At 51.8% G+C, this 13,255-nt stretch overlaps 1 protein-coding gene across 1 annotated transcript in view; it reads right to left on the reverse strand.

Annotated features, from left to right (window-relative positions):
* Positions 1-2,328: 2,328 nt before the first annotated feature.
* Positions 2,329-13,255, reverse strand: part of LOC125721665 (ephrin type-B receptor 4a-like) — a 37,045-nt gene continuing 26,118 nt past the window's right edge. Inside the window, 1 exon segment of the mRNA XM_048997602.1 lies at positions 2,329-2,784. Within this exon segment, the coding sequence (XP_048853559.1) occupies positions 2,329-2,784 (456 nt within the window).

Raw genomic sequence — 13,255 nt, forward strand, 5'->3', positions numbered from 1 at the left:
GGGGGGGGGGGATTTCAGCAAGCTCCTGTCATAGCACTGCGGTCTCAGTGTTTGAATGCAAAATCCACGTCGACCATCAAGTTTAAAAAAACTCACATCACTCACTCCAGCTTCAGACGGAGGGTCTGTTCGGATCTGAATTTGACGTGGCCAAGAAGCAGGAAGACTTGTTATATTCACGCTATGTATTATGAGTTTGGAATTATGCGGGACTCTCGGCCAAATGGTGACAGAACAGGGGAAGCGGGGGGTGGATGGGGGGGGGGGGGGGGTGACGGACGCATATCCAGTTACAGCATAAAACTGCAATCCTGGCACCAAACATACAGCATGAAACATTAATGCAGACAGCGGGGGTAGGGGGGTAATAATTCTCTTGAGTTACGAGGTGCGTTTTTGCTTCAAGAGGCGGCTTAGAATCTTAGAATCCATCCCCCCCCCCCCTACCTTCCCCGAAGGTTTGAGCCTATCCAGTTTGCCGCGTCTGCCCCATTCCCGATTAAATGGAAGCCGACTTTTCCGCGACCGGCGGTATTGGTGACAAATGGTTAAATCATGGGAGATAGCTGAGCGCGATGGAAAGCGTCCATTTCCGAAAGACGGGGGTCTCGCGGATTAGGTCAGATCCCGTAAATGAGGCTTGAAGTCCCACATCAGGACGGAGAAAATGAACGTATTCATTCTTAGATGGCCGATATTTTCATTAACTTTTTTTTTTTTGCATTGGACTTCTGACTGAAAAAATGTTTGTTCCCAGCAAGGGAGGCTGTAATTTTTCACCACAGAGGATGTAGTTTAGTCTGATCGCCTCAGGAAATGTGTCGTGATACAAATGGACAGAGACACCAGTGTTAGTTATGTAAATTGATTAGGCTGACAGCACTTTGGTGAGCAAATGAACAGGAGGGTATAGAAGGGGACCTTAACTTGATAACTGGTAATTAGTCGCTTCTGCCACTGAATAAACAAGTTTTTTTAATGATATAAAAGTGTGTTAGAGAGAGAGCTGGCGTGCCCGATAGATGGACCAGGGCCTTAATGGGAATGCAGCGGTTTGGCTGTCGCCCAGGAACGGCCCAAGTCCTTTTGTCAAAAAAAGTGGTGGAACTGGAAGACACATGCGCGAGGGAATCTGAGACCGTCTCAAAACAAATCGTAGATCTGAGCTTCGCCGGAAATGTTTGCATGTCGCTAGATCGCTTTCTCTTAATAATGGTGCGAAAGTTCGGGCGTAACTGTCAAGAGGGGCTGGGATTCAGATGTGGGTCCTTCTCTGCACCCGCCCCTCACCCCCCCACCCAAAAAACGTAGACACAGGTTTCACTGTTTTTGTGAAAAACTGAGATTATTGGAACATCGCCACAGAATTAAGCCATCATCATTATTACTGACGTCGGTTTCATCTTTTTGCAAGACAGAAATGCAAATCGGGGGGGGGGGCTGTCTTGTGTACATAAATCTGTCGTTACTTCAGCTTTTTTTTTCCCCACTGGAAAAAGGAGAACTTTCCAACTTCTCGATCTGTTTTTCACCTGCTCCTGAGCTTCGGTGGTCTGTGCGGTTGTGGATAGTTAATTGTGTAATAATGAGAGTCATTGTGAAAGTGCCACCCCCCCCCCCCTGGCCCTCCAGAAATACAGCAGTGTGTGTATGTGCACCGGTCTGTTCATTCAGGGAATCACAACAGGAGGCCGTACGGCAAGTAAAGACGACTAATGCAAATTCTCCTGAAGATTTATGGTGTGTGACCCATTCAGGATGGGGCTCAGAGGCAAGGCCTATTTGAGGAGGGAGGGGGGGGTTAGGGACATTGCCTAGGGTGGAGGGGGGGGCAGCACAGACAAAACAATGGCGCGCTTGGGAGCTCCAGCAATCTGGCACTGCAAGTGCCCCCAGGAGGGATTGTGGGTAATTGTGTGGATGATGTGTCAGTCGCCGGGGGAAAACGGACTCTGGCAGTAATCAGGCAAAAAGAGAAGTTCTCCGGTTCCCTGGATCGGGAAAAGGAGCCCGACACGCAGCTCCTGTCAGCATGGCGCCGGGCAGAACAGCCGGGTGCGGATCGTGGCGGGAATGGGGAAGGAGCGGGGGAGAACACGGGGGACGAAGGCAAACAGGGGAACACTTTCGTGGGGAGGGTGTCTCGCTCCTTTGTTCTTTAGAAGGGAAAGAGATGGAGACAATGGAAGAGTGAAAGGGAGGGAGGGCCAATCGCTGGCATTTCTGTCAGGTGTCTGCATCCTGCGTGTCTGAGGATGGTCTCGTCGGCGATGGTCGCAGATGTGTGTAGTGTGAGATTCGGAAGGGGGGCGTGGGGGGTTTCGAGTCTCACGGAAAGGAGGCTTTAAGAAGGACGTACTGGGCCCGGTGCGGGTGGGGTAGGGGCTCCCATATGTAGATAATGCACCACGCCGGGCCCGGTGCCACGTCCGACATCCCCCAGAGCGGCAGGCCCAAGTCAAGCGCAGCAGGACGCTGAGATGATGGCGTGGCCTTCAGTGCCTCAGTACGGCCGGGAGAGCACCTCCGAGCGCCGGGGGCGGTGTTTGCGTTGGCGAAGGGCGTTGGCCAGGCGGGCGATGCCAGGCGGGCGGGGGAGGGGGGGTTGGGCGAGTCAGTGGATTGGCAGCCCCTGGGCGGCGTGCCAGCGGCTCCCAGCGACAGAGCGGCGGTGGCAGCTGCGTGGCCAGCTGGGCGGCGTCTCCTGCCATCTCCACTCTCCTTTGTGTCACAAGCCCCTCCTCCCCGCAGCTCCTGCCACTCCAGCGAGGGGTCGGGGGGCCGCTTGGAGACACAGCTGAACCGTGTGGTGTGGGGGTGTTAAAGCCGATCCTGTTACCAGAGTGCCGGTGGAGATATATCTGCTATGGGTTACACATGTGAAAGGGAGCAACGTAATTTATCATGGGGGGGTGGGGGTAGGGGGTGGGCATGAAGAAGAGGGAAAGAGGGACCAAAGGGCAGGTCTGGAATGTGAAAGAGGAGGGATGGGCATGATAAGGAGGAGTCCGGTTATGAAGGGGGTCATTCTGAGAGTGCATCTGCTGCCATGGGGGTGGAGGGGGAGCTCGGATGCACAAAGAGACTAGAGGGGGGGCTCTGCCGATGGTCGCCGGGGCAGTGGTCCTATTAGGAGGTCAGGCCCCTTCGCTGTTTGCTGTCCTCGTCTGCAGGACCCCTACGACCCGGATTCCATTCCAGTTCAGGGTGGGTTATGGAGCTGTGGAATGCAGTAACGAGCTGTCACCTTCCCACAATCCTCCGCTTTCACGTGTGGGAGTACAGTCAGATTTTTGCCCATTTCGCGCCTCAAAACAATAGTTATATGGTTCTTATTTTAACAGTTGGCCCAATCTCTTTACCGTGTTAGAAAATTTATACACTATGTGTGTGAAAAAGGTGCTATTTTTGCCTATTTGGGTAATTCTTACAACAAGGATGTGTCTGATAGTTTGTGTTCCATTAGTGTCAGTCGTTGTCGCTTTTGTTGCCGAATTGTGAATCTCAAGTGGCTTTTTTTTTTGTTCCCTCTGAAGTCTACGGGCTCCTGTGAAGTAGGACCGACGAACCAAAATGTTCTATAAAGAGCCGGTAGCCAGAACGCAGTAGGACGGAATCATGTTCTCATCCCAGGAAAACTGCGGCGATCCTGTAATCTGGCGCGGAGAAGGCGGCGGATGCGAGCGGGAAGTAAACTCCGACATGAAAACGAGTGGGACGGGGGGGGCGAGGGGGGTCTCGCTCAGCACACGGTGTGGTTTTAAGGCGTCGGAGCGTCCTGGACTCCGGCGAACCGAAATCCAGCTGGGAGGCATCGCTCGTTATCCGCCTTCCCGCTACGTCTGCTCATAATTCCGCGGAAAGTCGGCGCGATTTAAGGGCTGTTCTAAAAATAGAGGATAAAGTCTATAAACCTGTCCTGGGCTGAAGCGAGACGTGTGCGGTCCTGTCAGCCTCCGTAACTAATTCGCACACACTCCCCCAGTTAACGTAAGCGTCCCAACACCAAGTGTAAATATTCTCAAATTTGTCAGCCTCCCTGGTTCTTAAGATGACTTGCCCAGCTCACAATTCCTTGGTTGGACACATTAAAGGTCTCCTTCCACTTCCTGTCCTCCTCCTGGGATATAAACCTGAAACCTTTTGGGGCCACGAACGCTCTCCGCTAACTAGCGTGGTATCTGCTAACTCGTAGGTGTATTTTGCGGTACGATAAATCTTAATCTTGACCTTCCTAATAGTTGCTGATAAGTATCGATTGAGCGGTAAATGCATTACGTCCGAAATGGCCCGAGATAATTGCGCGCGTTTGTCTTGTATGGGCTGTCGTACGGGATAAGGCCTGGGGTGTTTCAGCGGCTGCGGTGTCGGCTGAAATTTCCCAGCGCGTTTGTCTTTTCGTCGTGTGCCGGTTTTTGTTTTCCAGAGGTACTATTTCTCAGTGTCTGTGGTGTTTTTTTGCCTCTGCCGGGTCTCACAGCTCAAGGTTTTCCAGGAGGGTTAGGGATGCGCGATGATTTCCACAAAAGCCGAATTTCACGAAGCAGGATTTCTCATTTGGCGGGGTTAACTTAAGATAGACGATTGTCCGTAATTGTCCAATAGGAATGCTCTATATCTAAACTCTCATTGGACGATCCAGTTAACCCAGCTGACTGAGAAATCCTGCTTTGTGGAACGTCCACCCAGGTCTGTACATTCACTCTGAACAACACTGTGGAGGCTTCCTGGTGAAAAAGGTGATATTAAAGACATGCACCCTCGGTCAATGGGTGTCATTGGGGATCACTTTGTTCTTTCTACCTCCCCCCCCCCCTTAAAAACTCACTTTCGGCCTCTCTCTCTTCCCTCCCCAGGCTGTTTCAAAAATGACATCAATAGCTTGCGAGCAGAGTGAGAAGCTTGTAGCTAGATGGCCGGTTAAGGAACTTGTTTATTTCATATTCAGTGTCGTGACTGTGTGTGGTCAACTGGGGGGGTTTGAGTGGTGGTGAACACCGTCTTTGGGTGGGTCATTTCAGGCCTGGGAGTTGGGGTGGGGGGACTTCCCATCAGTGCACATATGCGCCATTACCCTGGGGGGGGGCAGAATCAACAGCTGTAGAGTCAAAGGTCAATGGGTAAGTGGACTCGGGATCGATAAGATGATGAATTGGGTGAACGTACAAGCCAGCTTAGTTGCAAGTGTTTAAAATTATATAATTATTAGAAATTGTCCTTGCTGGGGAGTTTTTTCATGGACAGACGTAGGTACAGGTGGACAGGTGTTGTCGCCGCGGCAACGGGCCGAATGCTGACCTTCAGCTGCCGCTTTTCAGCGCATCGCGGCCGTTATGTATGTTGTATAAGGACAACAACTTTTGCGAGGTGCGATTGATATCTTATATCTTAATCTTAATAAATGTTTGTAAATATTCAAAGACGCACGTTGGCTGTAAATCTCTCCGACGCGCACAAACACGCTCGCACGCTGTCCCGTGGGGGTGGCGGTTATTGGAATGATCACTTCAATTACATGAATGAAAACAAGGTTATTACAGTTAATTACGGCCGTCATTATGCTGGAGTGGTCTTAGAGGTCTTCTGGGGGGGGGAGCTAAGGGGGAGGGGCATCGGGAAATAAGATAAGTAGGACTGGCGGTAGCGTTTTTGCTGGATGAGGCCTAGGGGTGGAGTGCAGAGGGAAGCAGAAGGTGGCCTCTCAGAAATGGAGCTCTGGATGGGGGCAGCTGATTGGCCGGGGGTGGGCCGAGGGTTCCGGACAGCTGACATCGGGGTCGGCCATTTGGAACACATGTACAAAATCACGGCCTAGGGGTGAAACGGACCCTTCGTCTACAAGCAGAGAACCTGCTTTTTTATGGGAGGTGGTGTGTGTAAGGACTCTACTGCCTTTACTGCCATTTCTCAGGCAACCATACACCTGTCAGCATGGGGGACCGTCGCAGATTCCCAGGCCAAATGTCGCACCCTGCCTGGACGACCGAATCGTCACCTGTCCCATCCTCCGCCGCCTCTCACGATATTCTCATGAGCGGCTATCCCACAGGGAGAGACCCCCCCCCCCACCCTGAGCCATCAGCGAGCAACAGGGGACGGGCAGCAAGTGGCCATTACGGTGGTTTGTTTGCTATATCTGCAGAGGACTCGGGCACCGTGCCCTTGCATACCTTCTCACGCTTACAAAGAAAGACGTTCATCTTCCACTTAGCCACGAGTCGGACGTTTTCAGTTCTGGTTGAGGGTTTCACCCAGGGCACACATTCCAGAAAGGATGGGAGGGGCGATAAACATTTCTACATAGTCTCGGCTTCCTTTGAGGTTCGCTGCAAACAAATCAAAAATCGACAATATAAAGCGCACGGATGAGGGAGCCTGGGCCTCGTTCGGAAAAAGACGATTAGAGATGCCTCGCTCCGTCGGACGCAAGGATCAGCAGCGGAGGATCGGAAAAACTCAGCGGTAGAGACGGGAATTCTTAAACTGCCGCTGAACGGAGAGCAAGGGGTCCTGGGGCTGGAGGAACAGTGCGGGAAGGCAGGCTGATTCCGTAGAGCGCGGATTAATCCTGAGAAGGAAGTAATTGGGTCAACCGCACGCTTTTGTGAAAGAGAAACCTGCATATCGTGACTGTCTCTCCCGGGGGCCCCGAGATGAGGAGCGAGGGGCCCTGGGCCCCTGACATAAACAGAATGTCAAGCTGCAAATCCTGCCATGGGAGGAGGCAGATAAAGGGAATGTCGCTCCTCCGGGGCCCCGGCAGCTGCTGAGAGGCGCCGACTGACGGCTCACGTTTCCAAACATGTGGCTCTTCGTGCCGCAACGGAACAGAAACGTGACCAGAAAAGCGAGGATTCTGGTCCCAGCTCTGCCTTCCGATAAGACAATTAAACCCAGATTCCGCATAAACATTCAGAAACATCGAAGGGGGAAAAAGCTACTAAATCGCTAGTGTGCTGGATGGTGGTCGGTGGACATTTATATATTCAGCCAGACAGTCCCCAGAGCAGTGTGGGTTAAGGGTCTTGCTCAAGGACCCAATGGTGACTTCACTCTACCAGCCATGGGATTTGAACCAATGACCTTCCGATCACGAGCACAGAGTCATAACCTATATAGCAAACACATGGCCCCAAGGAACTGAATCGTCTGTGCAGTATTAAACAGATAAGAACTTATATACAATCAGTGATAAGATATTGTGGTTTTTCGGTCTTTGTCATAGATAATTGGCTCATTTGACACGTTCCCATTTCTTTGTGACAGTTTATATGGGATAATTGGAGGAGAATTGCTCATTAGTTACCTACACAACGCCAGAGGCTCTGTGACATTCCTAAGGGCCGATAGAACGATTCCATAGCGACTGATGTGCTCGTTATTGTGGACGATGAGGGCTCCTCCCCGCCAGCTGCCACTAGGGGTCTCTCCTCAGCCTGTGTGTACATCCTGGGGGTGTGAGAGTGGGGGGGATTTGGGGCCTTTGCCTTGTGGCTGTCTGCCTCCCGCTTCAAGGTGATGACTGACACTCCGGACTGCAGCCTTAAATCCCACATGGGCTTTAGTGGAGCCGGCAGAGCATACGTCCGAATCAGACCAAACACCGAAACTCAGAAAGGATTAAAACACACACACACACATGCAGAGACACACCCCAGCTGGCAGGCATGCAAAGGTTGCCACTCAAAGCTGTACAATTGGCCCTTTGAAAGTAGGTGTGCATGGCGGTTAACACGCCACGCCTATTCTGTAAACGGCAGTGCGTTTAGCGGCACGAGGAATACCAACATTTAGTTACTGGAAACGAGGCCAAGGTTCCGGAATACTGGGGGAGCGTCCTGACTCTTACCGAGCGACAGAGTTCCTCTTATTTCTGAAAATCCGGGAAAATGTAGCTACTGTTGGACTGTCGAAGGTGAATTTATTCATTCAGGAAATGGGAAGAGTGCTTGAATCCTCCGCACTGCACCTCCCCCCCCCCCCCCTGTTCCGAGACGCGGCGTGATTCCGGCGTACACCTGGGACTGCTCTCCGGCGATTCCCCGCCGGTGCCAGATCCCACGGCCCTCAGAGCGGCCGGCTGCCAGGACTGAAGTGCGGAGCAGGCGGTCGGCGCGCGCTCGGGCCAAACGGAGAGCTGGAGGCCAGACTCACGGCATGCCAATCTGGTGCCGAGGAGGCCGGCGGCAAAACTGGCAGCGGGAAGAGAAAGCCATGGACTGTGTGCATGTGCGTGTGTGTGTGTGTGTGTGTGATCCATCAGTCCAGGTGCAAAGGGTTAACGGTTTAAGCCGCAGAAAGGAAAAGGTCAAATATTTGACCTTGGTATGATGTGAAGGAGGGGACGTGTCAGTAATTGGGCATGGTGAAGTGGTGGGGGTGGGGTACAACTGCTAATGCGGGCAGGAAATGCGTGAAAAGCCCAACACCAATAGCACGGCTGTCAAGGGAAAAAAAAGGGAGGGGGACAAGAAAAAGAGAGAGATCTTTTTGTTACTGGAGTTGGAACCGGATTTGGAGAAGAATTCCACGGCTTGCCTGTGTCGTGCCTCCCTGCCGTCTACTGTTGGGGTAAGGGGGGGTTTTTGGATGAGGAAACTGAACAGAGATGCCCCCCCCCCCCCCCCCGCGGCTAGTTAGCACAGCTCCGGTCAGGTGAACTGGAGGGTCTGTCCAGGGCTGGAGGGCTGTCACAGCCGGTTAGGGACAAACCAGGGCGGGGGGAAGAGATCGATGGCACCTGCCAACTCGAACCCTTCTCTCCAGTGGGGGTGCCGGGGAAGTGCAAACTGGGTTCCGTGGCCCGGGAGGAGGTGGAGGAAAAGTTCAAGGTGACGTGGGACAAAGATGCTGAAACCGCTAAAACGGATGACTGATCAGACAAACGACTGACCGAACAAACTAGTGACCAAACGAACGTGTTAGTGCACACGCAAGCTGCTAGAGTCTCATACATGGGTCACGCTCATCCCTACAGACAGGGACCAAAATTAGCTGTTTTAAAATTACTGATTACTGGGGGATAACTACATTTGTGCAGGAAGAGGGGGGGGGGGATGTGCTAAATACTGTTTTAAGTGGGGTGGGTGGAGGTAGGAAAGGAAGTGCTGCTTTGCGGACGTAAGGGTCTCCTGTCAGGGGTGCGGGCAGCTCACAGCACGAAAGAGAGGAAGTGAGCTCTCACCTCGACTGCAGAGTCAGTAAAACAGAACATGCGGTGTGGATATGGGGGAGGGGGGCGGCGGGGGGGGGCATGCTGGCCTGACTCAGAGCCGTCATTCCCACCGAAATAAGATGTTTAAATCGGAAGGAATATATATGGAGAGGATCCAGGTTCCTAGGGCGAGGCAAGTAATCTTCACAGCCAGATTCCCCCGGGGGGGAGGGGGGGGGCACATACCCACACAGCTTAGACACACTATCACATGCAGACTGTTCAGATGTGGAGAATAAAGGCAGACGGGCTGTAAATCAGACTCGCTTCAGACGTGTTTGGTACCAGAACTGGGGACATCTGGGCTTATCTGAAGCGTGACCTCTTAGAGATTTTACCCTCATAAACTACCCCCCACCCCTAAAAGTCCCTGAACCCCAAATATCAGCCTTCATGTGTGTGGTCAGGACAACCCCCCCGAAACGTCACAGAATGGCAACTGAAACTGATTTTGATAACGCTGGGATTTTTTTTTTTTTTTAGCACTTGGAGTGATTGACGGCGTTATGACAGGGCAGGCGGGCGGCCGCATAGAAATCATATGCAAGGCAGAGCAGCCGCGTAGAAATCACAGGCAAGGCAGAGCAGCGACCCCTCCCAGGTTCAGAGTGCCGTCAAGGCAAACGGCGTCCATCTGGCAGCTTTATACCGCGCTGAAATATGAGGTTCTCCAGGAACAGAGAGCGCTTTACTGGCCGGAAGAGTCTGCCCCCCACACCTCCCCCCCTTACACTGAGCACCAGTAAAAGCCTGAGCGAGCGATAATGTGTACCTGGGAGGGGCAAGGAGGCCCCTTCAGGGCTGGGGGCCCAGGTGGGATGGGCTGCCATACACACACACACACACACACACACACACGTATGCAGCAGGCTGGGGTGTGGTAATCAGAACCAAATGTCGTGGGTTTTGGATTTCTTCATCTGGAAGCTGTACAAAATTGTTTTACACACACACACACACACACACACACACACACACACACACACACATATACATACACACATACGCAATCTGACGAGCCAGCCATGCAGAGATCCCTCTGTTTCGGTGATCACCAAGGGCTGTGGTTCTGCATCTAGGATGTTCTGGGGGGGGGGTGGAGTGGATGGATCATGCCAGCCACTCGCTGACCGAACCTGCACTGATTGTAATCAAAGCCGAGCCAGTGGGGATGGATTTGGGGGAGGGGAGGGGGGTTAGAATTGATATACAGCCTTAATTAGGGGCCCGGCCAGGACCACAGTCCGGCTGGTGAGGGCAGCTTTGGGTCGGTTTGCCCAAGATTGGGTGGTTTGCAATTCGGAACGCAAGCAGATCTTTAAGCACGTTTACAAAGCTTGGGGTTCAACTCCTCCCCTCCAATAAATCCATGAAAGGTCCAGGAATCTTGTTCTAAAAAACAGATTTTTTTTTTTTGGTCAGAAACACTAATCAGCTGCAAGGACGATTGTGTCCCCCTAGAGTGCTCCCCGGCATCTCCTCGCGCCATCGTTCTCCCTGCTGATGTGCAGCCGTGATGTGCAGCCGTGATGTGCAGCCGGAGATGGCACGCCGCATGACAGGCTCTGTAGCCGCCTGACTCACTCCCGCTTATACCGACAACTGGACACCGAGTGGCTTTAGGAAAATCAGCTGCTTCGCCACACAGCCGCTTCTTAAAAATATTAGTTTTAAAACGCTACTCTGCTAAGATTTGGGCAAAAAGCATCATGGCCTGATCAGCTGGATGCTGTGGTGGAAGTGGGGCGGCACATTTGACGATCGTCTGCCTACAGACCTTTGTCAGGAAGGTCAACAAGCCTGGGCTTTGAATGAAAGAGTTCATGGGGTACAAAGGACTCACGGAGTAGGGAGTCAATAGCTCCTGAGCTGGGATTAGGAATTAGATTCAGCCCAGCTTAAATGATCAGATACAAATTTGCATTTTATTTATTGAGTAGACACTTTTTATTCAAAGCGACGTGCATTTTTTATTCAAGGGCCCAACGGTGAAATCACCCTGCCAACCCTGGGACTCGAGCCAACAACCTACTGATCACAGGCACACCTACTAAGCCACGCAGTAAGCTACGAACGCTTCAGTCTTAAACACTGTTCTAATCTGTCAGTAAACCACAGATTTTCAATGTTGGCTGATATTTATGTCAACAAGAATAATGAACATGGCTGTGATTATAAGAGCATCACTGTGGACAACAGTACCAAAGGGACTGAAGGCTTGACCAGTAGGTTGTTGGGTCATACCCCAGAGGCATACATCTAGAGAGAGGTACTCGACCTGACCTGCTTCCACAGCTTGTGCTGCTGTGTAAAAGTAGGTCTGAAAGTAAGTTACTTCTGGTTTGTATTTTTGGAGGGACGGGGTTAGGTTCTGGGTTAAAGGGTCAGCCGACTAGCCCAGAGACTAGTCCAACCCCCCCTCCCATCCCCCCAAACATCCTAGATGCAGAACCCACGAAGATTTCTGGTTTATTTCCATTTTTTCCAAGCACATCCAGAGGTCACAGTATTTACATGCAACCAAAATGCCGACAGCTTACCTAAGCAAAACTTTACCCATTTCTCCTGTTTATGTCATATCTCTATTTCCATAAGCGAAATGTCTGCTTCCCTTCCCTGAAAAAGTGCCACAAATCCCTCTCGCCGGCTCTTAAAAACACTCGCTGGGAACACTTGGCTCTATCCGTGATCCACACGCTTGCAAACGCATTACTCGGAACGGTGTCTCACCGCCATAAATCCGAGGGAATACATTGATGGGAATTATCGAATTTTAGTGGGTATCTTTTTTCAAGTTTCTGGCTTAAATATAAAATGAAAGTGAGCTCACAGACGAGGGGAACTGAACTTCAGCCTGCTCTAGCCCATAAGTGAGCCCCCCTCCCCTCCAGACTCCATTATTTCACCTAGAGCAGCCCACACCTGTTTCGCGATACGGCCGAAATGTAAATGTTGTAACAGCTGTTTCCGATCTGCTCCTGGCTAGTCTTCCAGTCGCGTTTCAGCGAAAAATGATAACTCACAGGAGAGGTATAAAAAGATCTCCTAAACCAAGATAAAACAGAGAAAGGAATCCATGGAGCCGGATTGCATAATTTTAATTTTACCTCCGAGGGAGGGACTGGGGTGCGGCAAACGGGAACTTAAACCTGGGAGGAGCCAGAGGCTGAGCCCCCCCCCTCGTGTAAAGATGCCCCCTACAGCCAAGAATGCCGAGGCGAGCAGAGATAAGGGCAGCGGTGATAGAGGGAAGATGGATGGATACCGGCACAGCACGAAGAAAGAAAAAATTTTTTTCAAAAAATCAGCCCATAAACTAGTGGAAAGGAAGACGGCACTAAAAGAGGACTAATGTTTTAACGAGTGGCAGGCTTAGGGCAAGACGGAGAGATGAAGTGGAAGATAGAAGTGGGGGATGAGACCAGACGGACAGGAGGAGGGTGCAGCCTGGGTCAGCGAGGGTGGAGGAAGGGAAATTAAGCGAGGGCCACCTGAAGACGGAGATCGCAGCGTCGATTGCATTCCTTAGAATGCACACACCTCCACTATCACCCACAGCTATTCGCTGCTGCATCCTTATCTCCCTAAACCTTCTACAACCTCACTCGGCCATACTCAGGAATGTAACATGGCGGGGGGAGGGGTTGACTGAAGTCTCCTGTTAGGGGTGTTTGGTAGAAAGAACAAGATTTCAAGTGTCAAGCAGGTATCCTTCTGCAGGTGCAACCCTGTTCTACTGGAATCTCCAGTCCTGCTCATTCCGGAATCTTCCATCCGTTTTCTTACATTTTACTTTTCCCTCTGTCAACCAGCTCAGCTTCTTCGGTTTTAAACGCTCCTTCACAGCTTCCCATCATCGAGTTATTTGAGGATTTTAAAGATACTATCCACACATCCATCCATCCTTTCCAGACCGGGCAGCGCCGCGAGCTTGGAGCTGTCCCAGAAGCACAGCTCCCAAGGCGGGGGGGGGTGGGGGGGGGCACCTTGGATGGGATGCCAGTCCATCACAGGTCATGATACACAGACAGACGCAAAAAT

Source organism: Brienomyrus brachyistius, unplaced genomic scaffold (genome assembly GCF_023856365.1).
Source record: "Brienomyrus brachyistius isolate T26 unplaced genomic scaffold, BBRACH_0.4 scaffold35, whole genome shotgun sequence".
In the NCBI taxonomy this organism is placed as follows: domain Eukaryota; kingdom Metazoa; phylum Chordata; class Actinopteri; order Osteoglossiformes; family Mormyridae; genus Brienomyrus; species Brienomyrus brachyistius.